The 27963-nt window shown below is 39.0% G+C and overlaps 6 protein-coding genes across 11 annotated transcripts; 3 read left to right on the forward strand and 3 right to left on the reverse strand.

The window, feature by feature from the left end:
• Nucleotides 1-199: 199 nt before the first annotated feature.
• Nucleotides 200-3786, forward strand: LOC110975419 (phosducin-like protein 3). Its single transcript, XM_022227901.2, has 6 exons — nt 200-312; nt 832-956; nt 1244-1358; nt 1610-1743; nt 2082-2158; nt 2372-3786. The coding sequence occupies exons 1-6, from the start codon at nt 241-243 to the stop codon at nt 2470-2472; spliced, it is 624 nt and encodes a 207-aa protein (XP_022083593.2). The 5' UTR covers nt 200-240; the 3' UTR covers nt 2473-3786.
• LOC110975415 (bifunctional peptidase and (3S)-lysyl hydroxylase JMJD7-like) lies at nt 2964-7143 on the reverse strand. 2 transcript variants are annotated; one of them, XM_087130404.1, is made up of 6 exons: nt 6993-7129; nt 5866-6339; nt 5488-5668; nt 5149-5331; nt 4697-4839; nt 2964-4439 (listed from the first exon to the last, which is right to left on the reverse strand). In XM_087130404.1, the coding sequence occupies exons 2-6, from the start codon at nt 6108-6110 to the stop codon at nt 4358-4360; spliced, it is 834 nt and encodes a 277-aa protein (XP_086986530.1). In that variant the 5' UTR covers nt 6111-6339; nt 6993-7129; the 3' UTR covers nt 2964-4357. The 2 variants fall into 2 exon arrangements, with proteins under 2 accessions (XP_086986530.1, XP_022083573.2); XM_022227881.2 differs by having other exon boundaries at nt 5866-7143.
• Nucleotides 7144-8045: 902 nt separating this feature from the next.
• ilrun (inflammation and lipid regulator with UBA-like and NBR1-like domains) lies at nt 8046-12613 on the reverse strand. The gene is made up of 6 exons (XM_022227879.2): nt 12289-12613; nt 11647-11807; nt 10713-10910; nt 10451-10528; nt 10129-10244; nt 8046-9640 (listed from the first exon to the last, which is right to left on the reverse strand). Exons 1-6 carry the CDS (start codon nt 12441-12443, stop codon nt 9425-9427), a joined length of 924 nt encoding a protein of 307 aa, XP_022083571.1. The 5' UTR covers nt 12444-12613; the 3' UTR covers nt 8046-9424.
• A 74-nt stretch (nt 12614-12687) lies between these two features.
• Nucleotides 12688-15739, forward strand: rtn4ip1 (reticulon 4 interacting protein 1). Its single transcript, XM_022227870.2, has one exon. The coding sequence runs from the start codon at nt 12833-12835 to the stop codon at nt 14381-14383; it is 1551 nt and encodes a 516-aa protein (XP_022083562.2). The 5' UTR covers nt 12688-12832; the 3' UTR covers nt 14384-15739.
• On the reverse strand, nt 14912-25565 carry wdr45 (WD repeat domain 45). 4 transcript variants are annotated; one of them, XM_022227876.2, is made up of 10 exons: nt 25422-25565; nt 18566-18635; nt 18212-18286; nt 17992-18060; nt 17612-17735; nt 17334-17428; nt 16982-17184; nt 16708-16793; nt 16283-16384; nt 14912-16084 (listed from the first exon to the last, which is right to left on the reverse strand). In XM_022227876.2, exons 1-10 carry the CDS (start codon nt 25479-25481, stop codon nt 15856-15858), a joined length of 1113 nt encoding a protein of 370 aa, XP_022083568.1. In that variant the 5' UTR covers nt 25482-25565; the 3' UTR covers nt 14912-15855. The 4 variants fall into 4 exon arrangements, with proteins under 4 accessions (XP_022083568.1, XP_022083567.1, XP_022083570.1 ...); XM_022227875.2 differs by having other exon boundaries at nt 16982-17187; XM_022227878.2 differs by having other exon boundaries at nt 16982-17187; nt 18544-18635; nt 25422-25551.
• Nucleotides 20693-27963, forward strand: ptdss2 (phosphatidylserine synthase 2). 2 transcript variants are annotated; one of them, XM_022227872.2, is made up of 11 exons: nt 20693-20852; nt 21804-21965; nt 22686-22787; nt 22891-23041; nt 23168-23305; nt 23624-23674; nt 23994-24107; nt 24248-24366; nt 24779-24893; nt 25065-25210; nt 25540-27963. In XM_022227872.2, exons 2-11 carry the CDS (start codon nt 21841-21843, stop codon nt 25931-25933), a joined length of 1455 nt encoding a protein of 484 aa, XP_022083564.1. In that variant the 5' UTR covers nt 20693-20852; nt 21804-21840; the 3' UTR covers nt 25934-27963. The 2 variants fall into 2 exon arrangements, with proteins under 2 accessions (XP_022083564.1, XP_022083565.1); XM_022227873.2 differs by lacking the exon at nt 20693-20852 and adding an exon at nt 20898-21075.

Here is a 27963-nt window from a genome sequence, read left to right on the forward strand (position 1 = left end):
TCAGTAGAATATTTTAATTACACCAGTAAAATCTTCTTCACTGCCAAAAGAAGAAATTGCCAAAAATTTTAGGAATAATAATAAGAGAGATGACATTCGTTTGTATGAATCTAAGAGGATTTTCCGGCCAGCTGACGGACATCCTAGTATCTAATCTTGGGTGCGCCTCTATGTTCGATTTGTTGAAAGTTTTAGATATAGCGCCCCCATCGTCACTTGGCGGTAATGAATTGACACAAAATGGCGGACGTAGAAACGGTTTCAAAGCAACAAGCAGAAGATCTGCTGGACGATGAAGCTCTTGCTGAGGAGGTAAAATAGTTTTAAATTATAGGAACAGTATTTCAAATTTAAAAGTAATTTTGGATAGGGAACTATTGTCAAAAACGAACTGAAACAGCAGCAGATGGGCTTGTGACGGTCGGTAGGCCAGGTACAGGCGGCGTCAGTTGTCGCATGCAAGTTAAGCCGTGTAAGCCGCTAGCCCTGAGGGCTGGGGGAGCGCTACCTCGTACAAGTCGTATAAATAAGGGCTGCACATGTGCGTCACCATTGTCTGGCAACAAAATCAGGCATTGTACCATGGGTTTTCCGGCTCAACAAATGACGTGAATGCAGATCATCTGCATTTGACTGCCATGCCTTATGACAGTAAGTTTAAAGTACCTAGTACTACTAGCACTAGTAGGCCTACGCAAAGTGACTGGCCACAAACAAAATTGAAAAAAGGGGGGAGGCGTAAAATCTACCGTGTTGAATATCATTTCTGATAATTTGTGTAGATCTTGACTGCCTCTTGCCCTTAGCATTAATGTTTTTAACTTCTTACAGAAACTTTTCGAGGAGCTTGAAAATGAGGAAGTCCCCACCCACATAAGGGAGGCAAGAATGCTGGAACTGAAAGATCAGCTTCAGCAACTCAACGATCACAAGTTGAAGGGATATGGCACTTACAGGTATTAACCTTAGCCGATTGAGGCAGTGTTATATGTAGATCACAACCTAAGGCTTCTCTCTAATATCGTGTGCCTGTTTATTATGTGAAAAGTCTCATGAAGGATATTGATTTAAGATAAAAGAACTTTTTATACTCACAAATTTACTCTGTCTGCCTCAATCCATGTAATAGTCATTGTGCTTTATATGAACTTTTGTCCAATACATGTACACCTACAATTGACACCCAATTGTGTTCCCATGAAAAAGATTGCAAACTTTTTTCACTTTTCTACTTACTTTTCAGTGAAATAACCAAAGAGAAGGATCTCCTAGATTTGACTGTACGGGAAAAGAATGTCATTGTTCACTTCTTTAAATCTGACTTCAAATTATGCACGCTTGTGGATTCACATCTTGAGGTATTGAAACTTTACTGTTAAAGCAGCATTATGACTGAGAAAATGTATTACTGTTTCATTATTAATCACCTGTGAGTACATGTGATCATTGCATTATTGTTTGGAGAAGAGGGTTTTACCATTTTTTGTGAGAATTATTTTGTAGGTTCTTTAAAAGGTTCTTCCATGATCCACCCTACACTCTTCTACTTGTTAAATCCTAATAAAGCAATGCACCAGTCAACAGCACCTTTCTGGTTTTCTTCTTCCAGGTTCTAGCACAGAAATACTTTGGAACCAAATTTGCAAAAGTCAGTGTAGACGTGGCCAAATTCTGTGTGGGCAAATTTGGGATTAAAGTCCTTCCTGCAATTCTTGTGTTCATAGATGCCATGTACAAGGACAGGTTAGTGAACTATATTTTTTTTGTAAGAAAAACTCCTGTTCCTAGTCTTCACCTACACAGGAGCGGTAGCAATCTATTTGCATAATAGTATCCAGCACTCTTAATTGTAAACAGGTGGTGTGAATATGTGTAGCTAGTTTGTGGCAAATGAAGTGTCAAACACCTGGAAAGTTGATAACTAGAAAGATACAAAAAAGAAAGAGTATCCTGTACCAACCCTGTCGATTCATTTTTCAAGGTTTGCTCAAACTTTTCAAGAAAGGCTTTACAAGTTAAATTTTTTGGTCAGTCTTAGTGTCATCTTCAAATCTAATATCTTTTGTTCCCACTCCATGCAGGATAATTGGTTTCGATGAATTAGGAAACGATGAGAATTTCACCACAGAGATGCTGGAAAGAAGACTAGCAAAAAGTGGTAAGTACAGTCTTCATTTCATGAATGCTCTCTGTTACTTCCTATGGTTCTTTTGGCTGCAAAGGAGTCACAATCTTCCCTGGCTAAACCTGCCATTTTATTTCAGCTGCAAGTTAATGATAGATGAGGTGATACTAAAACAACAATAAAAAAGTTTAAAGCACTTGGCATATTGCCCTCCAAGTAAACATTACCTTTGTCATGTCTCTGAAGGAGTGATCCAGCTACCAGATGTCCAGCCACAGGAGAACAAGACAATACTAGGCTATGACCGACGGAAACCTGATGAAGAAAGTGACGATGATGATTACTGAAATCCCTCCAGTCTTCAGACTGTGACGGATTTTGAGATCACAGCAAGTCACACTACTGGCTATAGTCTCACCATTCTGTGAAGGCAAAGATGTGTGAAGGAGACTGCAAGTTAGAAGTCGATCTGGAGAGCTGTGGTCACAAACGAGATCTTAAGACCACAATCTTGCTCCTTGATCTCAGCTTCACGATTGCTACGACATAACTTCCCCATTCTTGTCGTCCTTTCTCCAGTGCCAAACTCTGCAAATCTTTATGTGTATAGTGTAACCTTCAAAGCCAAAAGTCTTAGTTTAAATCTTGAATCTGACTAAAAACACCTGTGAAATATGTGCATAGCAGCTTCCTGAAAGTGTACTTTATTTGGCTGGTTGACAGAATGGCTACTTTGTGAACTGTTTTGTCATGTTGATCTCTCTAAGCTCTGCTACCTTCTCCAAAACAATTTGTACGTAACTAAACTGCAAAAAAGCGAGGCATTTAAACCCTCAAATAGCACAAGTGCAGAAACCACCAATTACTATTTAATGGAGCACATTTAAAACCGAAAAGTACTTATATTGAATTTAAAAATTAACCACACACATTCCCCTCTAAACCTCATTCATTCAAGTATACTAACCCCCAAATGCCATTTTATCCAGGAATAAACTAATTACATAAATGTATTTTTTCTTTCAAAACAGGATATTACGTAACCACATTTCATAAAATTGCACCAGTCTTTAAGTAAAACAAGGAATGTCATGAATTTCAATGAATGTTTGTATAGCAGATCAATTCTGGTCATTTTTGCTTGGTGGAGGAACTTTTTGAAATGCATGTACATGTATAGGTATTTTTTTTAGAATGCAGAATTTTATACTTTTCTCACAATCTTCGTCGGAAATACAGTATCTGCTCCAAGCGGAACAAAAGAGGTTGTGTTTTTTTGGGTACTCACCGCATAGGTGCACCATAAGGCACGCAAGTATATGCGCGTCTGACACGGAGCACGCTGAGTACGCGTAACTAATTTATTGCCGCATGTATGGTCTCTGTACATGAGGAATGCTTGCAAGAACCCGCTTGTAACCACTTGTCTGTCTTTCGCCAATTGATGGCGCACTTGAGCTTGCGGCGGACGGAATTATGTCTTCAAAGCCTTTATGAAAAGGCCATCTATTCTGCCCCATAACAGCTCACATGTTGTGATCCTTCTGTAATTTAAAACAAAAAGTGCTGTTGTATCTTCTTTTTTATTTTGCATCTGATGTAAATAAATGTTACGTCAAATATTGCAGTGTTTTTGTACTAAATAAATATTAAAATATCAATCTTGCGTCAAGGTTGTCAATTTAACCATGTCAATAGAATGACTCATAAGCATTTCTGGTGAATCATACTCAAATGTTAATAGAACCGTACACCAGAATTTAAATTCTTTACATACATTTCAATGCCATTCTTAAAATAAGCGTTGACCCAAAATATACAAATAATGATTGCATGGCTTCAAACAAATCCAAAAATCAAGTTACAATGTAACGGTTATCCATCCAAGAATTCAACGCTCATAAAGACCTTTTAGTTAATGGGTGATGTGTACTTGCTATACGTCTTAAGAAGAAATTGGTATGTTGCAAGTTCCCATCCGATCAAGATCAACAAAACCCCTCAATTTCAATAAAGGTGAAGTAAGTACATGCTGCATACATTGGGCTTTTGAAGAAGGTTCACATTCAATATACATCATATGGAGAACAATTTGATTCTTAAACCACATCTGGAATGAATGTGACCATTAGGAGAGTGGACATCATGACCGTTAGGAGAGTGGACGTCACACCACAATTCTCAGGTTGCTTTAATTGGACCCACTGTCTGACATACTCTGGAAGTGCTGCTTCATAAGAGATGCCTGTAGAATGGGTTGACATCCAACTTGCAATGAGCACATGGAAATTCTTTGGTCAGAAATGGCTCATACCTGGCAGATAAAATAACAGAAAATGACCAAAGGGACACAGTTCAAAAAATGAAGGCACACTGTCACAAAAGAAAAACAAGAGTTTAATGGCAATAGTATAGTGATGCCAGAAGGAGTAGTTCGGACAAGAAGCCCAGGTGAGACACCTAAAGCGCTTGGCATATCCCTTCTTTTGGCAACCATTTACAAACCAAACCTGCAACTATTCTGTTTTGTTAGAACAGTTATATGTACATTAATATAAAGATAAAACTTACCAAAAGTTTACAGCTAGGTTCCTGCCTTCAGTGACATTTGGATATGATTGTACCTCATGCCACCAGAACGCTGGCATAAATAATACATCTCCTTCATTTATGGTGCAGTTCAGTGGACGAGCTTCAGCAAATGCTGGGAATCTCTGTATGGTAAAAAGGCAAACGTTTTATCATGTCAAGTCATTACTTTACACACAAGTTCTATGGCCACAGTCATGACTCAACTCAATAGTCATAATGTCCACTCTCCTTCAGGACAAGAGTGCAGATTCTGGAGAGAAGCAATTACAATTATGAACTTCCTTAGGGAAATTGTGAACCAGAATTTTCTGGCAGCTTTATTTGGATGCACAGTTTGATGAATTCACCGTCATCCAAATTGGATCTGGAACACGTGTAGGATTTGTAATTAAAACTGGGTGATCTTTATAAGCTTTTACATGTACATGTACCTCAAAATCTGGATCAACGATATCAACAGGAGCCATGACCATAGCAGTACTGTCTTGGAGTTTCTTGCGACGAAACTGCCCACTCACTCGATTGTAACCTAGCTCAGCTTCAGGAATATGGCCCTCATACATTTTGCTGTTGTCATGAGGATCAAAAAGGGTCAATTGTTTTTTACCTCGGATCTAAAGAAATAAGGAAACATACATGTTAAATGTATTTCAAGACATGATTTTTTTAAAAAAATTGGGCTTCTCTTTGAGAGGATGGGTACCATTCTGTAAAAAACTACCTGAATTACAAACTTAACTGTGACTTTTTTGGAAATGAAAAACAGTCACCTGGCACAAGAAGTTATCAAAGGGATCAAAATGCAGCTTTCCTAGAGTGTTCCCGTCACTCAGCCAGATGTTCAAATGACGTCTTGTCAACAAATCCTGGGCAAAAGGGAATTCTGGAATATCTTCCTCAAGCTCGGGAAGATAATCAGGAATGGACGAGTATTCAAGGTAGGCAGAGGCTCTAGATTGGCAAAGAAAAACATTACTGTTAGCAAAATGGATATTCTGCTAAATACTGACAAAACTAAGGATTTTCATTGGAATATTTTTTATAGTCCATGGCAACATTGCCAATTTTCATTCGCAAAATTATCAAAATAAACAAATGATGATATAAGTAGGCAGGAATGAATGTTCAGTAATCATTTTTTTTACTACCTTGGCTTTGCTTTGTGTGAAACATTGCTTATCATGTCCAAAAACTCAGCAAACTTCAAGTTCATCGTTGCTGGTCTGACAACAACCAAATCTGGAAAGGGTAATTTGTCCAGGACAGTTGCTGGTATTTTGAACGTTCCATAATCCTCCCAATTGGAAGAACTATCAATTCCTTCAAAGAGTCCATCCGGAGCAAGCTTGATATGAACTTCTTTTTCACTGTAGTGCTCTCGTAAGAATTCCATTGTCCATTTGTGAAAGGCATCCCAATGTAATGCAGCTCCTTCTAAGATGACTGGTTTGGATATCTTTAAGAATTCATGAAAGAACTGTCCTTTGGTGGGCAGTACAGACAAACGTTCACACTGTGGAAAAACTTTCCCAGGCCCAGGATTTTTTCCACCACTTTCATGACAGCTATCAGGAAATTCCTCTGCAACGTCTTTCAACTTATCTTTTGCCAACTTTGCACTTCTGAAATCAGTAGTAGAAACCAACCTTGCATGTTTATTGGAAGTCTTTCTTTCTGACTCATTACAGAATCCCTCTTCATAATCGTTGCTGTGTTCACAATTCCATATCATTTCATCTTCCTTTCTAGATGCATTCGGAAACTTTGACTGTGAAATCAGATTGCCTTCTTCTGTATGCTTATGATTCAAATCCAGCATTGTAAAATCAGACACATGTGACATACTAAAAAGGTTCTGCAAGATACTTTCTCTGTGCAGTCCCTGATATGTGAGTCCTCCATTTAGACTGATATATGTATCACATTTATCATTTACCCAGTTGAGAACTGTTTTCATAATCAAAGGTTCAGTGAAGAGTTCTGCTTTGGGATTTCTCCTTGGACCTGTGATGAGACATTTCCGATCTTTCTTCTGCTTTGGAAAAACAACTAAACTTCCATCACTATCTCGCGACACTGGAACTCTTGTGTTTCCATTAACCAACTGCAGAGGTTGACCATCAGGCCAAACAAATTCATGGTTTAAGACAAGCCCTGATGTGCCGAAAGTGACTTCGCTTCTCGTCATGATAATCTGATGCAGCGCATTTGCAAAAGAAGTTTCCACGCTGGCAAAATTCCGATTAAAAAGCACCAAAACACAGCTCTTTTCTACCTCTGAAAGAATTCTGCTGGGACTCATGATTTCCAGCTGACAATGGCTGGGTTTAAAATAAACTAAAAGCATAAATATCACGACAAGTACAGAAAAATTCAGAACTTGCAGTCGACGTCTGAAGTCCACGGTGGCTGCCATCTTTGGAAAAGCGCCCCCTACTGGCATTAAATGACCACTGATTACGTGTACTTAAAAATTCGTATCTTCTGGGGTAAATAATTATAAGAAAGGCATACCAAAACAAACACAGGATTACAAAACAAATGAACTTCAGACACATGTTGTTTCTTCCACGTTTCTACCATTTACTCAACGTGTTTTAGAAAGTCTGTAGTCTGTCAAGAATGGGCGTGGCACTGTCAGCTGTTTGTAGGCGGCATTTGATCCTCGCGATGCCCAGGTGCGGACACGCCCCCTGCAAAAGTAATACCACTCTTTGCTCAATATATTCATTATTTTCATATGTGGTCCCTTTGGGAAATAAATGCCTTGTAACTTGACAGTTCTTGAGAAAAAGAGCTATTTTATCAAATTCAACGAGGCCTCGATGAATTGTTGGTTGGGGGATCGACATATAAACCGTTTTTTTTTTCGTTTTTTGGAGCCGGCAAATTTCGAGCTATTCGGATCCAGAACAAACTTTTCGGGGTGTGTTGGGATGCGGTAAGGTTGTATATAAGGGGATCAAAGAAACTGAGATTTTTTAATGTAATATATTCTGGCCTCTCCAAGTGGTGATGATTTTCTAAGGATTTTTACAGGCTTTTGGAGGAAAGGAGGATGAAAGACACTCCCGTCTCTCTTAAGAAAAAGCAATGCTTGTCTCTCATTTGAAAATAATAAAATAAATTTGGAGCCCCTTTCTTAGGGAGGGCATTGCCCCCTGGATCCGATCTTTATTTTAGGGCGACACACGATGCACCTTCCCACTACAAGACATCCGTATTTCTAGGGAATTCCGGTCGTCTCGTCTCATTTGTTATATGTACTCCATTCGCGAGACCGTTATTTTTGTAATAGTCATCTCAACTTTCAAATTCAAAGACACACTTCAGGCAACCTTTTGGTTTATTTCTAAATTCTACAGGTTAGATGATGATATAAACATAATTCTTCCATCAATCCCAATAATATACAATGTAAAACAATAAAAGTAGTCGATCCATTTTATTCATGGAAAAAGCCAAGCTAGCATCTCTTTCTCATGTTAGGTGCATTCATAATTGTTAATTACAATTGGAAAATTTACTTTTATCTCCTTTGATTAGCAGCTTAAATGGCTACAGGAATTATCACAAACTATTAAACTTTGTTGAATTGAATTGCTGATTTCATGCAAACTTACCAACCTTGGTAATTAGGCAGATTGCAATTAACACCATTTCAAAAAGATTTCAAAATCTCCATGATTTCAGAATTAACATTACTGATAAAATAATTTCCTCTCAATCTGGATAATTCATTTCAGATTATTCATTGTGATTCTTTCAACTATCTCCTTAGTGCTCCAAACAAACAAATCCCAATAGCAATCAATCAACTTCTCAAGTTTTCACAGGTTGGAGATCTTTGAATCACACAGTTATAATTTATCATCACAGTTTCAATATATCAAGATATAAAAACTTCAAAAGAATCTTTTCGCATTCACTTTTTTCCAAATTCGGTCACAAAGGCTGTGAAAAGTTACATTGTTAACTCAATGTTCATATCATCAACTTATGACAATGTTTTGGGAAAAACAAATCCAAATATGGAGAAAAGGTTTTCATTTCCTGCAAAGAATGCAGAATTCACGAGCACGAGTGTTCAGTGCAAATAAAGAAGTGCTCAATGCAGAAAAATAAAACTCTGTGGGATTTGATCTGATATAAACACATCTAAAGATGTTCTGTCAAACATGGAGAACTGGGGCAATGTTGTAACATCCAAATGGACCAGGATCAACTTACAGGACATGTAAGGATTCAGTTCACCAAAAGCACAGAAATGTTTGTATGCTCCAGTATACATTGTAAAAAAAAGGTTAATGTCCATTTGAAACCAAAATTTCATTATCTATCATAATTGTCCAAACACCTCAAACACTTTTGGCATATACAGTATCAGACTGACAAATATCTGACTCTATTGTGAGCCTGAGTTGCTTTCATTCATAAATGAGTGTGTTTCCTATGAGACAACGTTTAGCGTAGAGATATGAGAATAGCTCATTTTGTGAAATGCTTTGTGAAGTTCATGTTGATTAAATTCTCAGTAACTCTCATTGATATAACTGGTTTTCCTTCAATTAAGCAAGCATAATCCCCATATCCTAATGCCATGTGAATCTAACCCCCCCCCCCAAAAAAAACCCCAGAGAAACCAAACAGCTGAAGTTGCTCTGTGAGCTACAAAAGTGACGTATATACTAATGGCTACATATAATGCTATAGAGAACCAGGATGGCTCAGCCCATTGGGTTGCCGTGGTGATGAGCTCTCTTGTGATTGGCTATCCTCAGTGAGAGACATCTGCTGGTACGCAGAGCTTAAAGGTTGCTCCATAGAATATTGCTGCGAGGTATAATGTTGGTGTGGTACACTAGTGAATATTGCAGGAGAAGAAATACACTGAGAAGGACTACTGCTGTCAAAATGGTTGACCTGAACAGATGAAAAAACAAATTCTTATTGCTTAACAAATCTTCAAAACTATTGGTTGAGTGATATACTTTGCTTTTCAGCATTTGGCAACAACCCTGTGGATTCTTTCAAGAAAGTTGGCTCAACCGTATGAGGAAGGCAAGATGCTGCTCTGGTAATTTCATTGGTCCCAATAAGTCACACGTACAGTTCTGAAATGTAGTAAGCCACAGAACAGGGCACCATTCAGGACTCGCCTATTACAATAATCCTGAAGTCCATTTTTTTTCTGTATAAAAAGTAGGTCTACTTGAACAAAAGTTTGACAGGCAATTACAATACTAGGTACCCCCCAAAACCACAACTCAAAGTATTAAAGTGTATATTTTGTGTTCAAACTAGGAATAAACTATTCACCAACAATCCTACAATAGCCATAGCCATAGCCAATTTCTTCTAAAATCTGCCTGGAGAGTAGAGAAAAGGACGACCAATAGGCTATTTCTGACCTGGAATTGTGGAGGTCTTAACTGAAGGCTGGTGGTTGAATCTGAGGGTCTTCCAGGAGAACTAGGATGACCACCAAAGGGGAGTGGCATGGAGTTGTGGGGGATATCTGTGTGATCTATCAATGCATGTAACAAGCAATATATTTAACGATTCTTCACTTTATCACTTGACAAGACATCAAATAGCCAAATTTCATCAAAAAAGTGATGTCATTCAGTAGTTTGGTGGGCTACAAAATTGTGTATAAAATAGTTTCATAGAATTTTCCTAATGGGATGAGTGTTGGTGAAATTACACAATGCTGTCCAGCAGTACACTCACCGGTTGCCAATGACGACATCTGCTGAGTTAATCCAAGCATTCCATCTGTCCTGACATCAAGTATCACCCATATGGTTTCTAAGGTCAAAGGTTAACAGTAGATGAAATCAGTCTCTGTTATCATTGGTCTGTTTTAAATGATGCATTGGAGAATATGTCAGGTTAGTATTCAACTAAATACTGTTCTGGAGAGAAACTGCCATGCCCCTTTAAATGTTGCACGCACCTTTAATTTCCAGAGAGTACTTCCTACATGCCTTACCTCCAAAGAAGAATCCCGTTGTTGTGCACATTCGCCATTGTCCTTGATAAAGGCCACATTTGGATGGACTCTTCATGCGTATACTGATGTCTAAGGTTTGCTGTGGTTCTAGATTCTCCAAGAAAATGTGATCATGAGGTCCAAGTTGATGACCACTCGTGAAACGTAGAGATATGCCGGGAGGCCAAGGCTCCTCACCTACAGGGAGAAAAAAAAAAGGGACTGTGACAATGTCCTGAAATGTGAATGTCGGTGGGCAAAATGGGATTCGTTTTACAATTTAACTCAAGCTGTGGCAGTCAAGTTATCATTTGAGAAATAAAAAGAAAGACAAATACTTTGGGTCTGACTTGAAGTGAAACATCCACATAAACTAAAAGATGTTCAAAATTAGCTTTTCCTAATTTACTACATAATGCCACTTCCTGTATAAAGACTCTTACTGTCCAGGAAGGAAACAAGTTTTCTGTTTTGAATAAACTGCACCTTGTATTTGTTTCCTCAGATCAGGAGAGACATTTTGTCTTACATAATCAGGAAACAATGCTGTGGGTAACAGGAAACCACAAAATGTTTCTGGACTAGGGAGAAACAGAAGCTAATGTATCATAATTGTGAAAACGGGTCAAAATGAGGAAGTTGTAACTACGCTCTGTTGGGTTTCATTCATGTAAACAGAAACACTGGAGTAATATCACAAGCGAAATGTCTGATGGAATATAGATTCCATTGTCAATGGGTGACCAATGAAAAAACCTGTCTACCTTTCAGCAAAAATACAGAATGCCCTTTTTGCATATTTATCCCATCCCAAATGAAATGACCTAGCCGAGGTGCTCCTCTAGCACAAGGTTTTTGTGAATTCTTTGCTTTGTGCAACCATACAGTGGAACAAGGTTTTTAGGCTGCACAACACAAGATATTCTGAACTTACCATTGTTTTTAACTCGCCACGTTTTTGTGAACTCCGTATCTGGTGTTATGGATTCACCTTCTCCTATTGTGACATCTTTGATTAAGGTCATCCTTGGAAGCTTTGTCTGGGGGGCGGAGTTTTCAATGTCATAGTAGGAACCAATAGCTGCTTGTAAATTCCTGTAAAATCACGGAAATTGCCACGGATGACTTTCGACAATTGTGCCTGTATTTAGGAGCAGATATGGGGTGGTGATAAACCACGCCCACACCTTGTAAATCAGATCAACGCCTACAAAACAAAAGCCATGATAAGCCTAGTAACTTAAATATTATTACTTCAAAATTAAATTTCCTACCCACAACAAACTCATACAATGATGCAGCCCACATGATGTATACCCCAGAACTATGAGGTTCGTCATCTGCTGCACTCCTTCATGGGAAGGGCGATACATGACAAATCTCACAGTTCTGGGGTAAAGTCTGCCAGCTCATTTGCTTGAAAAACATGACATGCATGAACATTTCCCATCAAAACAATGTCAAAGATCAATGTCAACATGGTCAACAGGAGAAGAAATCGTTTACGAAAAGTTACACCTTGTTTTGGTAATTTCTTTGATTTTTATATTGAAAGAGTAACAAACATAAAACCAACCAGTTATTCATATCCAGGAAGAATGCACACGCTGTCGGATTCAGATTGTTGCCGGCTAGTTTTTGAAATTCCCCAATCAAAACATCGCGATCCGTCGTTCCCAGACTACTAAACTTCGCCATCAAATCTGTGTCCAATTCCATATCCACGTCCATGGTTCACCTGATAAAAGTCTATTTACATATAAAACGACGCAACAGTTGACATTTTCTGTCAGGTTTGTGGGTTTTAATCTAAAGATTTCTTTGCGTTGCTGTTAACACACATTGTAACTTGTGAGCACCAACACTGCAACATGACGAACAACTACGCGAAATCGCGGCGACATTGAATGCGCTTTCTACGTACAGTACGCTAAACTGATGACACGAATTTCACTGGTGTTCATGACTGATCTTGCATTACATGAAATTGTAACATTCCAGGCAGGATACCAACTAAAGTGACCTCTGACACTGACGTTATTAAATGCTCCTCCAAAATATTTAAATGAGATCAAAAATTAGTTTGCACGAGGTAGCCCGGCTCTTACGGTTCAGACTACATGTACTCTTATTTCCAACATTCACCGGTCATCTGGTCGTGCATGTTGGCTTCCACAGGAACTGAATTCAACTCGAAAGTTGTGACTGATATTCGAGATCTTAACACTTGGCTGCGAGCCCTACTGTCGCGAGGAGAGTTTATGGTCATCTATTTGAGTATTTCTGCCTCCATGTTCAAACTGACCAGAGAGATATTGAGTTGGCCATCACAAAGCATCATGGGAAATGGTTATCTGATTTATAGGACAGTTTGTAAGGGAAGACCTCTTCTATTAGCTAAGCTGCCTCTGGGCCAGAGAGGAATTCTGCTCATCAACATGTCCTCTTCAGGCTCTTGCAAGAAAAGTTTGAATTGTATAATGGTGCACCATCAGGCTTTCTCATCATCACCTCGATTTAGAAGCATCAGTTTTGTCCGATCCTTCTCGAGTCTGAATGATTCTGGAACAACAATGTTGGCATGGCAGATTGAGAGCTATGGTGGCAACGATAAACTGAAGCTGGTAGAGAAACCAATTCCGATAATTACCCAACCCAATCAGGTGCTTATCAAAGTCCATGCTAGCAGTGTTAATCCCTTGGATGTGCGAATGCGAAAAGGGTATGCAGCCACATTTCTGAACACAGGTCGTAAGGTCAAACCTGGAGGGGAATTCCCCTTGACCCTTGGCCGTGATTGCTCAGGGGTCATTGTTGGAACGGGGAAGGCAGTTAAAAAGTTTGAGCTTGGACAGGATGTCTGGGGGACAGTGAATCAAATCAGTCAGGGTGCACATGCTCAGTATGTCTTGACGACGGAGGCAGAGATCAGCCTCAAACCCAAGAACCTATCCCATGTTGAAGCTGCATCAATGCCATATGTTGCAATCACAACATGGAGTGCAACATATGCAATAGCAAGGTTCCGTCCAGAAAATGCGCTTGGTCGGTTTGCCCTTGTTCACGGTGGGGCTGGTGGCATTGGATCCTTTGCAATACAGCTCCTGAAAGCTTGGAATGCTCGAGTTGCAAGCACCTGTAGTACCGATTCTGTAGATTTTGTACGAGGTCTAGGAGCTGATCATGTTGTTGACTACAGAACCACTGATCCTGAAAAAGAACTCAGGAAGCTGGGTCGCTTTGACTACATCCTGGACACAGTCGGTGGCAAAGTGGAGGATTACTCCATCAATTTGCTGAATGGTGCCAAGGGGGCTAATTACGTCACGCTAGTGACACCAATCATGGAATCCATCGAAGCTCAGGGAGCAGTTGTAGGAAGTCTTGCAGCTAGCTTTTCCCTCATTAAGAAAGCTCTCCAAACTGCTAAGATTGGAGGGAAGTATCGTTGGGCCTTTGCAACTGGAAATGGGGCAGCACTTAAAAAGATTGCAACTCTTGTTGAGGAGGGGAAGATAAGACCTGTAGTCAATAAAGTGTTTCCTTTCACGGAAGCCCCAGAAGCCTTGAAGGCAGTGGAGCTTGGACGTGCCAAGGGAAAGATAGTCATCGGTGTTATAAAGGGGAAAGAACAGCAGCCAAAGAAAGTAGACATCTTCAAGGAATCTTGAACAGAGACATCTCCAACAATTCTTGTACAGTGACATCCAAGCTTCAGTCATCCATCTAGTGCTTTATGTACATGTATGCACATTTCAAGCTTTAGACGTTTTGTACACCACAAATCTAGTTCTAAAATTGTTATGACAGATGCTTGCATCTTTACTTTTGATGGAAGTAGAATGGACAAAAAGGTTTGAAGAATGACAGAGAATCTCACAAGTGTTTGAAATCTAATAGAGGAATGTCTATCAAGTGGAGGACTTTAAGAAGTAGAGTAAAAGAAATGAAAATAGTTGTTCACCACCTAGTGGGAAAAAACCAAATTTTATATTTCAAAGCACTGATGTGTAGGTTACAATTTGTTTCAGAAAAACTGTATAGTTATGGACAAGACATCCGTGTAAATTTTATAACTGCATTACATTTGAATAGATCTTGCTATTTTCAGAATGTGACTGATTAAATTTCTTTGAGATCTAAAAGGTTTCAGTTGCACTAATAAGAAACCTGAGTCTCAAAAAATCATTCACAAAATGTTTCAGTTTTCTGGTATTCATATGGCTTTATTTAAGTGATGCGCTTTTGGAGACTATGTACATGTACAATGGTGTGATAGGCATACATTTAAATTAGCTTCTGCACAAAACTGTGGCATATACATGTATAAATTTTTAAATGAAGCCATTTCAATGCAAAATGGCTTATTTTCCAAGTGGGTTAAATTTAAAGCAGGTAAAAACTTGTCTTCTGTTGTACATCTACGTGTAATTACTGTTTTTCTTGTATTTGCAGCTCAAGAAATATTGCTGTACACTAAACTGTTAGCATACTGTTCATTTATAATCCTTTATATTTGAACATAGAAGGATTCCTCACTGCATTGCATTATTCGGATTACATAATGCTGTATGTATATACAGTTGTTGTTCATTAACGTGTAGCCTCACTATCCCAAACGCATCATTAAAATCCAAGAAGTGATATAGGCTTATAGATACAGGTACAAGCTACAAGATCACAAAAGAAGAAATGGGCCACTTGGTTACTTCGGAGTGGAATTGACTTGTCATTCAGAGTTATAAATTTAGTTCCATTCTAAGACTTGAAAACAAATACAGGATTACCAGACTTCGTATTTCTTGTTGTGTACTGCAAATCTGCAGATGATACTGAAATTAAGTTGTAAATTATTTTTTTGGTCTTAAAGACTTTAAGATGAAAGTTACCAAAAGTGGCCATAATTGTGAGTTTTTAAGAACTACATTAAAGTTTATCAAGGCTGATACATGTACATGAACAGTGTTTTCCTTAACTTCAGGAATGGAAGTTGTATTAAAAATTACACCCCATTCTTGACCAACCCATCACGGTGTGAATGATTCCTCTGAGCAAGCGTGTCCATTTATAACTTTATATCCTTGACAATAATTCCAAATGCATCATTAGGAAGATGCATTCTTCCACACATCTGTCTACTAAGTTAGAACTCGTCATCATCCCCTATTTCCAAATATTCATCATAAGACTCCCTGTTACAGTTGCCATCGGGAGTGAAGACGTACTTGTGAAAGGTTCCATCCACGCAGACAGCAATAACGGATGTCTGTTGTCCAAAGGCACACGCACAAGCCGATTCAGCAGGAACGGTAAAATTAGCAAGACCCCACTGGGACTCCACATATTGGCCCAAGAAACCCATCTTGGAAAAGCTAAAATTGAGAAAGGTCAAGTTGCAGAAATTTAAGTTGCATTCTGAAGTAAAATGTAATACGGAAATGAAAACAGTCACATAAACATACATGTATCGATTCATTAATTTTCAGGAAATATGACTTGGTGACCTTCACTTGCCACAGATGATTTAAGAAAAGGTCATTAATTTAGTAAGAAATTTTCAGACCACTTACGTTGATCGACGGTTTAATGAAGTGTCTTTCAGGGCAAATATGTGGACTGTTCCTTTATCACTTGAGGCACACAGGTACGCCGAGTCATTGCTGAAATTGATGCTGGGGACAAATGCTACATAACATATTACTTTGAAAAGAAAACATTTAATCCTTGCCAACCAACCCAAGCCTAACCTCACCAATGCCACACCTCACCCAACCCTAAGTAATCAAACTCCATCCCTCACAAATGAACCCACCCAACCTATTCCAATCCAATCCAACTCCTCCCACTCCAACCAACCCCTTCTTCTTCATCAATCTCTCCAAACTCAGTCCCCCAACCTAATACTGCCCATCCCAAGCTAACCAACCCCTACCCAAACTCACCCACCCCCATCTAACCCACTCTCCTACCCAGCCCAGCCAATTCCAATACCTACCAATACAGTGTTGCAGGGTCCGCCCCTCTTCGTAGCTCAACCAGTAGCTTCCTTGAGGATGTGTCAAATACTCGGATCAGAGTTCCCTGCAAAACAAAAAGCAAACCCCAGAACCTCTCATGATAAAAAAAACGTGTTAAGGTTACACTAAACAGCACTTGGCAGACGGTAATAAAATTCAAGTTAAGGTTACCATTTGATTCATACACTTGGCTATCCCCCTTAGCTGCATCAGCTCTAAACCACTGCATGCTTTGTTTTGGGGTAAAAATACCTTAACAGATGCTGTGGCTACCAGTGTTCCCTCCTGGTTCACGGCAAGGCAGGCAATGTCAGTCTGATGTGCATTGATGGTTACCGGTGAACTTGATGTCCCTGGTTCCGTGTTTGCAAGATCAGCTAGCTGTATGCTGCCTTGCTTGTGACCAGGAAAGATCAAGAGTTGTTTGTCACTGCTGGGACTGACCTCACAAAGACCTGCTTAAAACAAGTAAACGCACATTCACTTAGCAACTGACATAAGTAAATAGCAGCGCTAAGCAGTGAAACTTTGTTATCCCCAATCTCCCTGCCACTAGACCATCTACACGATGATAGTTTCTTTAATAACTTCATGGCATACTTACATCTTGGATTTGGCTTTGTGTCAAACGAGAACAATTTCTGTGGATTTTGTGGGAAGCTGTACACAAATATTCTAGTTCTCAGGACGACTATAATCCTAAAGAAGAAAAATAAACATAAAGAGCCATATTCATTTCTGTATTAAACATTTACAACAATTACAACGGAAACATTTTTATTATGAACATTTTACACTCCTAAAGATTAAATATTGTAAATGTAGTTTCTCCAATTAGCTCTAACAAATATCTAAAAAGAAGAAAAAAATTGCTTAGCATACTTGTCTCTTCGAAGTCTAACAGCAAGTACGATGGAGGGAAATGTCAACTCCAAGACAAACTTCTTTTTAGCGTCATCCCAAATGAGGATGGTATTCTCAGCAAACTTGGGCATAGCACCTCCACCTATGACAAACAAAACGAGGCAAAGAAAGGACAACATTTGAAATAACTGAGCAATATACCTCCACACTGACAGCAATTGTTAACCGATATTTCTTATCAAATTTCAGTGGTGCACCGTGTTGTCCATAAAATATAGCTCTAAATATTAAAATAAAATCACACATCCTCTTTTTCAAGCAAACCCTTTTTCAGACATTTAAAAATAAAATCTCTCCACAGAAAAGAGGCAGGAAAGAGAGAGAAAGAACATCCCTACCTACAACGGCAATCAGATTGGTCCTGTGCAGCATCTCAACCTGTGCAACACTACCAACTTCATCTTTGTCTGGAAATAATTAAAAAGCAAACAAAAAAATCATAAAATAAAGAATGGGAAATCGAGCCTTACAGCCACATTTTGACACACTGTCTGATAACATCCTCATATTTGCCTAGCAATCAATATCATCAATGAAGTTGATTACAATAGTACTCACCCAATCTTAATTTCTCTGCCAAGGGTTCTATGTTATAAATTCGCAGGCCTCCTTCCATTGCACAGGAAAAGCAACCTTAAAAAAAACCCCAAGAATTTGACCGTTATGCATGTAACTGACCTGGAAGGGGTACTTAAGAGTTACATTTTAAAGAAATAATCTGAATTGTGCCATAAGTGGTATGCCATCATCACTGCACTGCAGACCGCCATTTTCGAGTGACTGTTGTTGGCAGTTAAGGTTGCCCCTTGTCCTTTACTTTTTAGTGAATGAATCCCACGTCCATTTCCAAAGCTTAAAAAATTAATTTGGAACATCAAAATATAAATTACCCTTGCAACAAGCAAATCTCACCATGATCTTGATTAAAACGAAGGCTCAGTATCCCTCTTGTTGCCATGGCAAAGCAAAAAACCGATGTGCACTGGTAAAAAAAAAGACCAGGTAAGTGACTTTATCAATTTATGCTGCATGAAAACAGTGGCCCTGATCTCTCACTACTTCATGAACTATTGGGCTCATAATGTTCTGCCTTTCCGAATTTGGAACAAACCAATAGTTCTAGAAGTACTCACAAGTGAAGCAAAGGAGGGTGGATATCCCCTACCCCATGGGAACTTATGCCCTGTCTGAGAAGATCCTGGCTACTGTATGAAACCAAGTGGGACAAGAGAGACAACTACCTTGCCCCTTCCCTCCCCACCTCCTCCCCCCTCCCCATCAAACAGTGCCTGGCAATGCTACTGACACTGATAACACAGCATGGGTTTCAACTTACCCAATAGCCCCACAACAGTATGCCAGTGATACCACATCATGCCATCCATTAGGCCATGAGAATAGTAGTTACAGATTTGTGTCCAATGACGGCCACTGCCCCCCCCAAAAAACATTATTTACAAAATGTCATTATTGTCTGCTTCAGCTATGGCCGAGCATGTGCATCAGATCGGCTTGCACATTTATTAAGTACGCTTTACTGCCCATCCTTTTTGTTGTGATGATCCCTATTTGACCTGATCCATAAACTGATGAAAGGCCAACATGTAGCTCATCCCTCAGCAAGACTTTTGGTTGTAGTTTGGCAGTATTATACTTGAAAAGTGTCTGTTCTTGGAGGTTGAAATAAACTAATGAATAATGAGAAAATGCCTCATGTGTTTTTTAAATTATTAGGATGCAAATCTACAACTTTTGTTCTCATGGCCTCATCAGGACTATACCCATGGTCCATGTTGTATTAACGTACATGTACATGCACAATACATGTACATGTATATCGAAAAATTGCTTTAGGCCTGCCTTATTCTGCTTGGTGTGAGCACAGACCCGATAACAGGGCCCATATATGCTTCCATGATACTCATGTTGACAGAGGGGTATATACCCCAGAACTGTGGGGTCCGACGTCCACTCCTCTCTCCACGTAGGAGAGGAGCGGACGTCGGACCCCACAGTTCTGGGGGTAAGGGGTGTACAAAGGGCCCTGTCAATGGGTTTAACCCTAACCCTCCTCAATCCTTCACCTGTTGGAGGACTGAGGAGTGTTAGGGTTTAATGTTAATTCATTACTTATCATGCCTTTTCAGCAGTCAATTTATCAATCCAGCCTTAAGTTATACCACATGGGTGATTTTGCATGCTACTGGTGGTAGAAGAAAGGCATGGTAGGAACGAGAAAGGAGCAAACACTGCCCTGTTTAACGTTTTCCTTCACATGGTGCCTTTCTAACATTGTGCAAAATCACCTGCGGTTTGACAAGGCTTAACATTAATCATGTTTGACCGGAGGCCTAGAACTAGTATCTGGGGCCTACATGGCCAGCCTATACCCCCAGAACTGTGGGTAGAGGAGCGAACATTGAACCCCAAAGTTCTGGGGGTGGCCGGCCTAGGCATACTACTAAAATAAGGTTTTTTATATTCAAACCATTCATTTACAATTAATTAAACATGTGCATAAAATTACGCATAAACAAGTAGACGTCACGTTGGGCATAAAAAATATTTAACATTTCCAGTCAACAGTATCCTTTCAATAAGCGAAATTACTTACACTGGTAAAGGGTTGTTTGACCAACTTTGTCCGCAGTGTTTTTAAGACAAGTCGAAGGTTAAAAAGCCTGAATAGTCAGCCTGCTGATAAGGGCAATAACCCAGAACGAAAAATGACTACATCTTCTTTCCAAACCTGAACGTTTCGTGCCCTCAACAGAACGTTACATACGTCGATAATGTACACGTATGCCCGGCCCCTCCAGTACCAGAACTTTGCAGCAAATTTTTCGAAATAATTGTGTAGAAGTCCAAATTTCAGAAGATGGACTGTGGGCTAGTTTAGGAGTAAGAATAACATTGGCAAAATTTCAACTGTAGAGGGAGTGCTTTTACTTTATTTGGGCGCGGTGCAGTCAACTGTGACCACCATACTGCAGCTGACTGAGCTTCACGCACGAGCAACCGATGTCGTAGCCTTTGTGTACATGTACATTGTAAGCTTTAATATCAAGCCGGCGACAGGCGCTTCGCCATTGTGTTGCTAGCTTTGCCCTTATTTAGCGTAGGTATTTGTACACGTCGTGAGTCGTCAGATGGTTTCGGAAGAAAGGTCTTTATACGGAGGGGTGGACAGGTCCCGGTGGTAAGTTAATACTGAATTCACGCATGCAATTAATTTAGGCTTGCCCGACAGGTGTTACGCACTCTTTTCACGTGCGGATTGCACTACAACAGCAGAATTCACGTGGTCATCTTAGGCCTATTCATGTTGTGCTGAGCAAGCGTGCGTTAAGTACGTGAGGCATGGAGGATCTTAGCATGCTTAGGAAGGAACGTTCCTCAGAGTCAGAAGACAGCGGGTGCGGGTAGGCCTAGACTATTTTAAGTATTTGTAAAATGGTACTTGGTAATTTTGGTAAATATGTAGGTTAGAACATGACCAATCAAATGCTTGCTGGGATATGTAATTGTCATGACTGTGGTAGTGGGGTAAACATGATGAAAATGATCAGTTAAGTTCATGTTGTATTTTTTTTATTTTGAGTTAATGCACTTTTTGTGTATGATGATCATTTGTAATCCGTATGAGTGTTGTAAAAGAACCAAAACAAAAACAAAGCTCAATTATATGGTCAATGAGTTTTGATTAATTCTGCCTTGGAGCTCCGTAGTTAATTCTGCTTTTAGAAACTAAAAGACATCCCAATGGCTGTGCCCATGGAGGTAGAAACATGCTATACCTAACATGCCTAAGTTTTATCACCCTTCTCTATCATGTTTTAGTGAGGTTATGATGCTGTAGGTCTACTTTGAATCCAGCCTTTATAGACATGTATATGAATTACTTGACTTTGTGCAAGAATTCCACTTTCTCAATTAAATCTTCCCCAAAATGCTTTAACAACAGATCGATGTGGCAGCCTACCTCTAAAGTTCACGAGAGTAGTTTTTCAATTGTGACTAACTATTTTTTGAAAACTTGCCATCCTTTAATTTGCCACAAGTTTCTAGAAGCCCAATGATTCCACCTTTAGGATGGCCTCATTAAATCTAGGCCGAGGCCTAATTTTTATTTTACTGTATTTGTGTTCAGTTAAGTTGTTGCAAGTTCAAGCTGCAAATTGGTCAAGATGGCAACAAAATATACTAGGGAGTCTGGACAACCGGTGCCCCGTAATGGGAACCAGCCATCAAGGCCGTCGTTTTCTTCATTCTTGACGAATGTGGAGGATGATGGCACCATGACATACTTCTGGTGAGTCAGTAACGGGCTTACTTTCTATGAGCTGGAGCAAAAACAGTTTGTAGTGTGTTTTGTACAAAGAAAGGAGGAAGATTTTTGAATGATTCTGTACATGTAACCTAAAGGAGGGGATTATGCACACATCATGTGGTTTATTGCTCCGGGGGAGTTACTCCATTTAAAGCAAATCTGTACAGGACAGCTACAGTGAATACAATAAAAAAGGAAGTACAGGAGAACTTCTCCTATAAAGCAGAATATTAGAAAATGCAAAATAATAACTAAAATAAATTAACCCTACCACACTTGCACAAAGATTTTCTTGACCTTTCTGTTGAAAGTTTTGTGTTAAAAGGAACACTCGCCCCATGTAGTTCTAATAGGTTTAAAATTTGCATTTATAGCTACACATAAAAGCAAGTAAAAATTTGAAATATATTGTAAATTTGACTGAAACAGAAAAATTTAAATTAACAGAAAAGTAGATTGGGAAAAGAAGTTGACAGAGACTCGAAACTAGTTTTTTTTCATGATATCAAAATAGAATTGGTTAAACATGCTTGCCTTTCTTCCAACTGTTCAACCATATTTGGCTCTCCTCAAGACTTTTCTATGAAAGAAGGTATTTCTTTCCAACATCTTAACTTAAGGTTGAGGAAAGTTGACCTGATGTGTTAATTTTTTTTACCAGAGGTTCTTATATTTGCCTTGCTTATTTTATTTTATTTTAAGGAGAGCTCATTCCATCACAGCATTAATCTGTATGATTGGATCTCTGTTGTATGTGACGCTCTTTGAGGATCAAACTAATGACGTCACTTGGAATGTCAAAAGGTGAGAAAGTACAACGCAAAGTTTCAAATACACAGCCAATTTAAAATTTCAAAAGAGACATATCTTACAGAGATAGTCCAACCTGTGATTTTTCTGCTTCCAGGGGCATTGTGGCTTGTGTTGTAGTGTTCTGCGTTTTCGGAATGACTCAGGTGCGAGATGGTCCCTTCAAACGACCACACCCTGCCTTATGGAGACTGGTTGTCTGTCTGAGTGTAGTCTATGAGTTGGCCCTGGTCTTTCTGCTTTTCCAGGTATTACTTCCCAACTTGACAAAACCAGTTTTGTGTTTTGGTCTTTAACTACGAACTAATTCTGAACAGTCTCTTACATACAGTAACTTTCCGATGGTTTGTGGTCCTGTGTGGGTCTTTGTGTAGACTGTAGACAATGCTCGTCAACTTGTAGCTTACTTGGATCCAGAACTGGGGAAGCCTCTTCCAGAGCAATCATACGCGGAAGACTGCAGGATCTATGATCCAGACGGTCATCCTGGAGGACCCTGGCACAATTTGTGGGTGAGTCTTTTCTTTTACTTAATTGACACTGAGCAGAATAACGTTTTGATACATGCATTTGTTCCTGACAGTGCTAAATGATTATAAGAGGCTATGTTAATGGCTGGTTAGATTATTGACTTGCAGGTTGGCTTAGCAGTTTACTGACTGATTGTATATCAAAATGGCTAAATGAGCAGATGGCTAGTTGGTTGGTTGGTTATATGACTGGCTGGCTAGTTGGTTGGCTGGTTGAATGTTCGGGTGGCTAGCTTGTGGCCTGTGTATTTTGAGCAAGTTTGTTTTCTACTGACATTGTGATCTTTTAACTTTCTACAGGAAAAGGTGGATGTCTTTGTTGTGGGTCATCTATTGGGCTGGTTCTTCAAGGTAAGAGAAGACACCTGGTGAAGAATTCTACTAAAAAGGTTAAATTTGAGACTTACGATATTTTGTAAGTCACAGCTCATTATTGTGCTTTGCCTGCATGTTTATTCGTGGAAAACCCACTTTGTAAGAAGCATTGACTGTGGGGTGATATTGATTAGACTCTATTTGCAGCCCTCAAGTCTTTTTCTTTTTTCATTGTAACAAGTAATGAGATAACATTAATACATGTATAGTGATCAGAGGCACCTGAACTCTGGGATTGAATTTGGAATTCATAAGCCCCACCTCTTTTGACCATATATGGCTATTTCTTTCACAGATGTTAATGATTAGGGACTATTGGGTATGTTGGGTCATCAGCATCATGTTTGAAGTCTTGGAGTACTCTCTGGAGCATCAACTGCCCAACTTTGCTGAGTGTTGGTGGGATCACGTATGTTTCCATGAGTTACTAACCATAGTGTATTTATTTGCTGTGATGTCCTTTGGCCAAAAGGTAGAAATGTCACATTTTAAACCACAAAGTAATATTTCCTTCATTCAATGAGTCATTGTGTTTGACATCTGTTGTAGTGGGTTCTTGATGTCATCGTTTGTAACGGAGCTGGTATTTGGCTAGGGATGAAGACTCTCAACTATCTGAACATGAAGACGTACCAGTGGCGAGGCCTATGGAAGATACCTACCTACCGGTGAGACAGCCAATAACAAGTTAGACCCGATGTCGTGTCAACTGTGTAGAGTTGAAAGTCTTGTCAGAAATATGTTTATGCCTCCACATTGAGTTTTCTTAAATTTTCCAGATATCCAAGTGTGCTTAAAGTATTTTTGAGAAATAGATATCTGTCATGAGCACCCCGCATTGGTTGAAAAATGCCATGGTGGTTAGGAGTGCTCATTTTGTTGGTAGTGATGCGACTGTAGCACTTGCTTAGCACTTAGCACGTTACTACTAAAGGAGCCTCTGTTGCTAGGAAAATTGCACCCTCTCTTGGTCCAGCGCAGAGCCCATGGTAATTGGAAGCAACCAGCCAAAATGGAAAAACAAACATTAAAATCTTGACAAATTGATGATTTTATTATTGGTTGTGTTTATTGTTTTAGTGGAAAATTGAAGAGGATCTTCCTCCAGTTCACGCCATACAGCTGGACTCGGTTTGAGTGGCAACCAACTGCTAACTTAACACGTTGGCTTGCTGTACTTGGCATTATTTCATTGGTGAGTTGATTATTTGTTGTTGAAGTCATTCAATGTAATTTGCTGGTTGTTTTAAAGCTCACCTGTTGTTGAAATTGTGGATTGTGTAACCCTATTGTTACTGTGCTTTATGAAATATCAAGACTAATTTTTTTTCCATCACTATCACTATTTTGTAAAATTGTTGGACAGTATTTATTGGCAGAGCTGAATACATTTTATCTGAAGTACATCTTATGGATTCCCCCTCCACATCACCTCAACTGGCTTCGTTTGGCCCTGTATGTCCTTGTTGGTTCCTGTGCCCTGAGGGAGACATTTCAGTACATGAGTGATCCGTAAGTAGTCACACACAAATATTACTTTATTGTCTGACTCAGAATATTATTTTCCTTTTGAAAATTGATCAACCACCGCCTGTGAGGCTTTTTGGCATTGTACTGTGCTTCCAGATTACCCACAAGGCAATAGTCCCCACCTGGTGCCCAGATTACCCAGAAAGCAGCCCCATTGCATTCTGGGTAACCCCAGCTGTAGTTTCACACTTACCAAAGGTTTTGACATGACCACTGTGTGTGTTGGGCCCCATTTGAGACAACATGCAGACATCCATTGTGACACTTCTGTAACTTTTGGCCTTTAATTCCATTTGGCTGTTTGGACGCAGGGAATGTAAGACGTTGGGTCAGCAGTCATGGGTGATGGTGGCCATCATCCTCACTGAGCTTCTCATTGCTCTCAAGTTTGACCTTCAACTGATCCTCAAACCATTTCCTCGGCACATCGCCATCTGTTGGCTCCTGGGCATCCTAGCCATACTGTCTTGGACAGTGTGGAATTTCTGCATTCACCGCATCTCATTTCGCTTTTTGAACTGGAAGATGAAGAAACCTAAGAGTGGGAACAAAAAGAAGGAAACCGTGGCAATCAATTCTGATTCTGACGAGATCAAAAATCAGTTAGTGTCAAAGTACACTAATGACTTCCCACCTACTTTGAAAAAGCAAACAGACCCTCCCTATGTGACAAGACTCCGCCCACGAACTAATGAAAATGCTTAATATTGAATCATCATTTGCACAGATAGGGATTACTTACCCCAGGTAAATGTGGAATACTGAAATGGTCCATAAAGGGAAACTGCAGTGAATGTGGTGATTTACTTGTGTTCTTTGTCTTATTGGAAAGTGTTGATTGAAATCTTACAAATACTGTTGATTTCCAACATGATTAATTATCGTAAAGAGGAAATGCCGTGCTTAGGGTGTGTGTTTATATATGCGTTTTCCAAAGTGGATATTATTTTGTTAGCATATGCATGAAGGATTTCTGTTGGTAATGTACCAAGGTTGTACTTTGTCCTGACTAAGTATGCCACCACTTTTTATTCCTAATTGCACGATTTCAGTTTCTTATCAAGATGTGTGCCTTTTATAGTTTTAAAAGTTTATATTGGAGGAATACACACTCTGTGTTTCAACATCATGACAAGCAGTTTTCTCATAGCAAGGATGCTTTGCAAGTGAAATCACTGTGCTGAGCCACATTATTTCCTTTCAGGAAATATTTTAATTCTTGCAGCCGGTTGATTTTGTGGATGGTCCAACTTTTCAGCTTCCTGACAAACAAAGAACCACTAAAACTCAACTTGCTAAAATATTAAGATCGATTGACCTTTGACCTTACATGGTTTCATTTGGGATTGTTTATTGAAGCCATGTCTAGAACTTGTAAGGGACTGTGCACATTTCAGCTTTTTATATAGGAATTCAGGATTGTGGATAACTGTTAATTTACTGGTTCTTTTATTTAAAATATGGAGCATTTTGGTGCTTCACTTTATGGCTGTTGTAAGAAGACTTTTGTCTTGTGCACTTGTAATGTTGACAGCATTTCTGGCATGGAATATAGCATTTTTGTTTTGCAAATTTCACTGTCAATGCCTGCTGTTCACATTGTACCACAAAGATTAATGTTTGACAGGAATGTCAATGACAGTTGCATTACGTTTGTGATTTGGAAATGGACGAATTCCAAGATTGCTTTGAGGGACTTTTTTCACCTAGCCAAGATCTAACCACTTGTTTAAACTGAATAAACTGAATACCTAGAGTCTAACAATGCAAGCTCAACTCAACCAGACACACAATTATATAAAAATTTTAAGCTTCTATGTTAATCAAATGTTTAAAACACACAACTTTAATTTGAGAAATATATATTTTAGATGTCTTAAAGAGGCATGAAAGATTACAGCTGATGAAAACCGACAGTAACTAATCAAAATATTTAATGGAATGTTAATTTATTAGGCTGCATTTGCTTTGCCATTTAATTTTCTAATGAACTAAAAGTTCACTGAGTGTTGTATTCTGCATGTTTTGACCAAGGTTAATTTAAGTAGGAGATTATCAATCATTAAATTGCCTTAAAAAGGAAAAAGGTTTCATGTATGCTTATCATGTTAAAATTCAATGATTGTACTTTGATTTTTCATGTAAAACAGTAACCAGTACTGTTTATAAATTCCTTGCTTGCTTGGCAGAGTAAAAAAGCCTGTAATCTTGTAATTAAATTGAACTTGAAGCTTATAGATATTTGCTGCAGTAAAAACTTATTTGATTGTATTGTTTGCCAAAATTTAATCAACTTAACAGTCCATTTTTATTTTTGCTAGAAATTGTCAGTCAATGCTTACTGATTGTTTGGACATTTTTTAGATTTCTTGTTTTTGTTTCGTTTTAATGATGGGGTATGTTTTCAAGTTGTTTGGTCGGCTAGGTTTGCAGTTTGTAATTATGATTCTGAAAGAGTGGAGAGAGTGTTTGATTTTTGCATAACGAGTGCCTCTGACAGCATGGTTAGACTGAAATAATAATTTCATGTGATGTGATATTTGTAAAAATGTGATGGTGTATGTTTAATAGGTACGTGATTGAAGAATTGACTGATGCAAGTTTATAAATGACTATAAATAGCCTACGACACCATGGAATAAAGTGCATGAGTTTAAAAATATGGTGAAACCATTATTATATGCCCCCAAATAATGTGTTGAGTAAGGAAATAAAACGTGAATTCTTGCAAAGTG

The sequence above is a fragment of the Acanthaster planci genome, linkage group LG20 (assembly GCF_054643075.1).
Source record: "Acanthaster planci isolate LZ-2023a linkage group LG20, COTS_SCS, whole genome shotgun sequence".
NCBI lineage: Eukaryota > Metazoa > Echinodermata > Asteroidea > Valvatida > Acanthasteridae > Acanthaster > Acanthaster planci.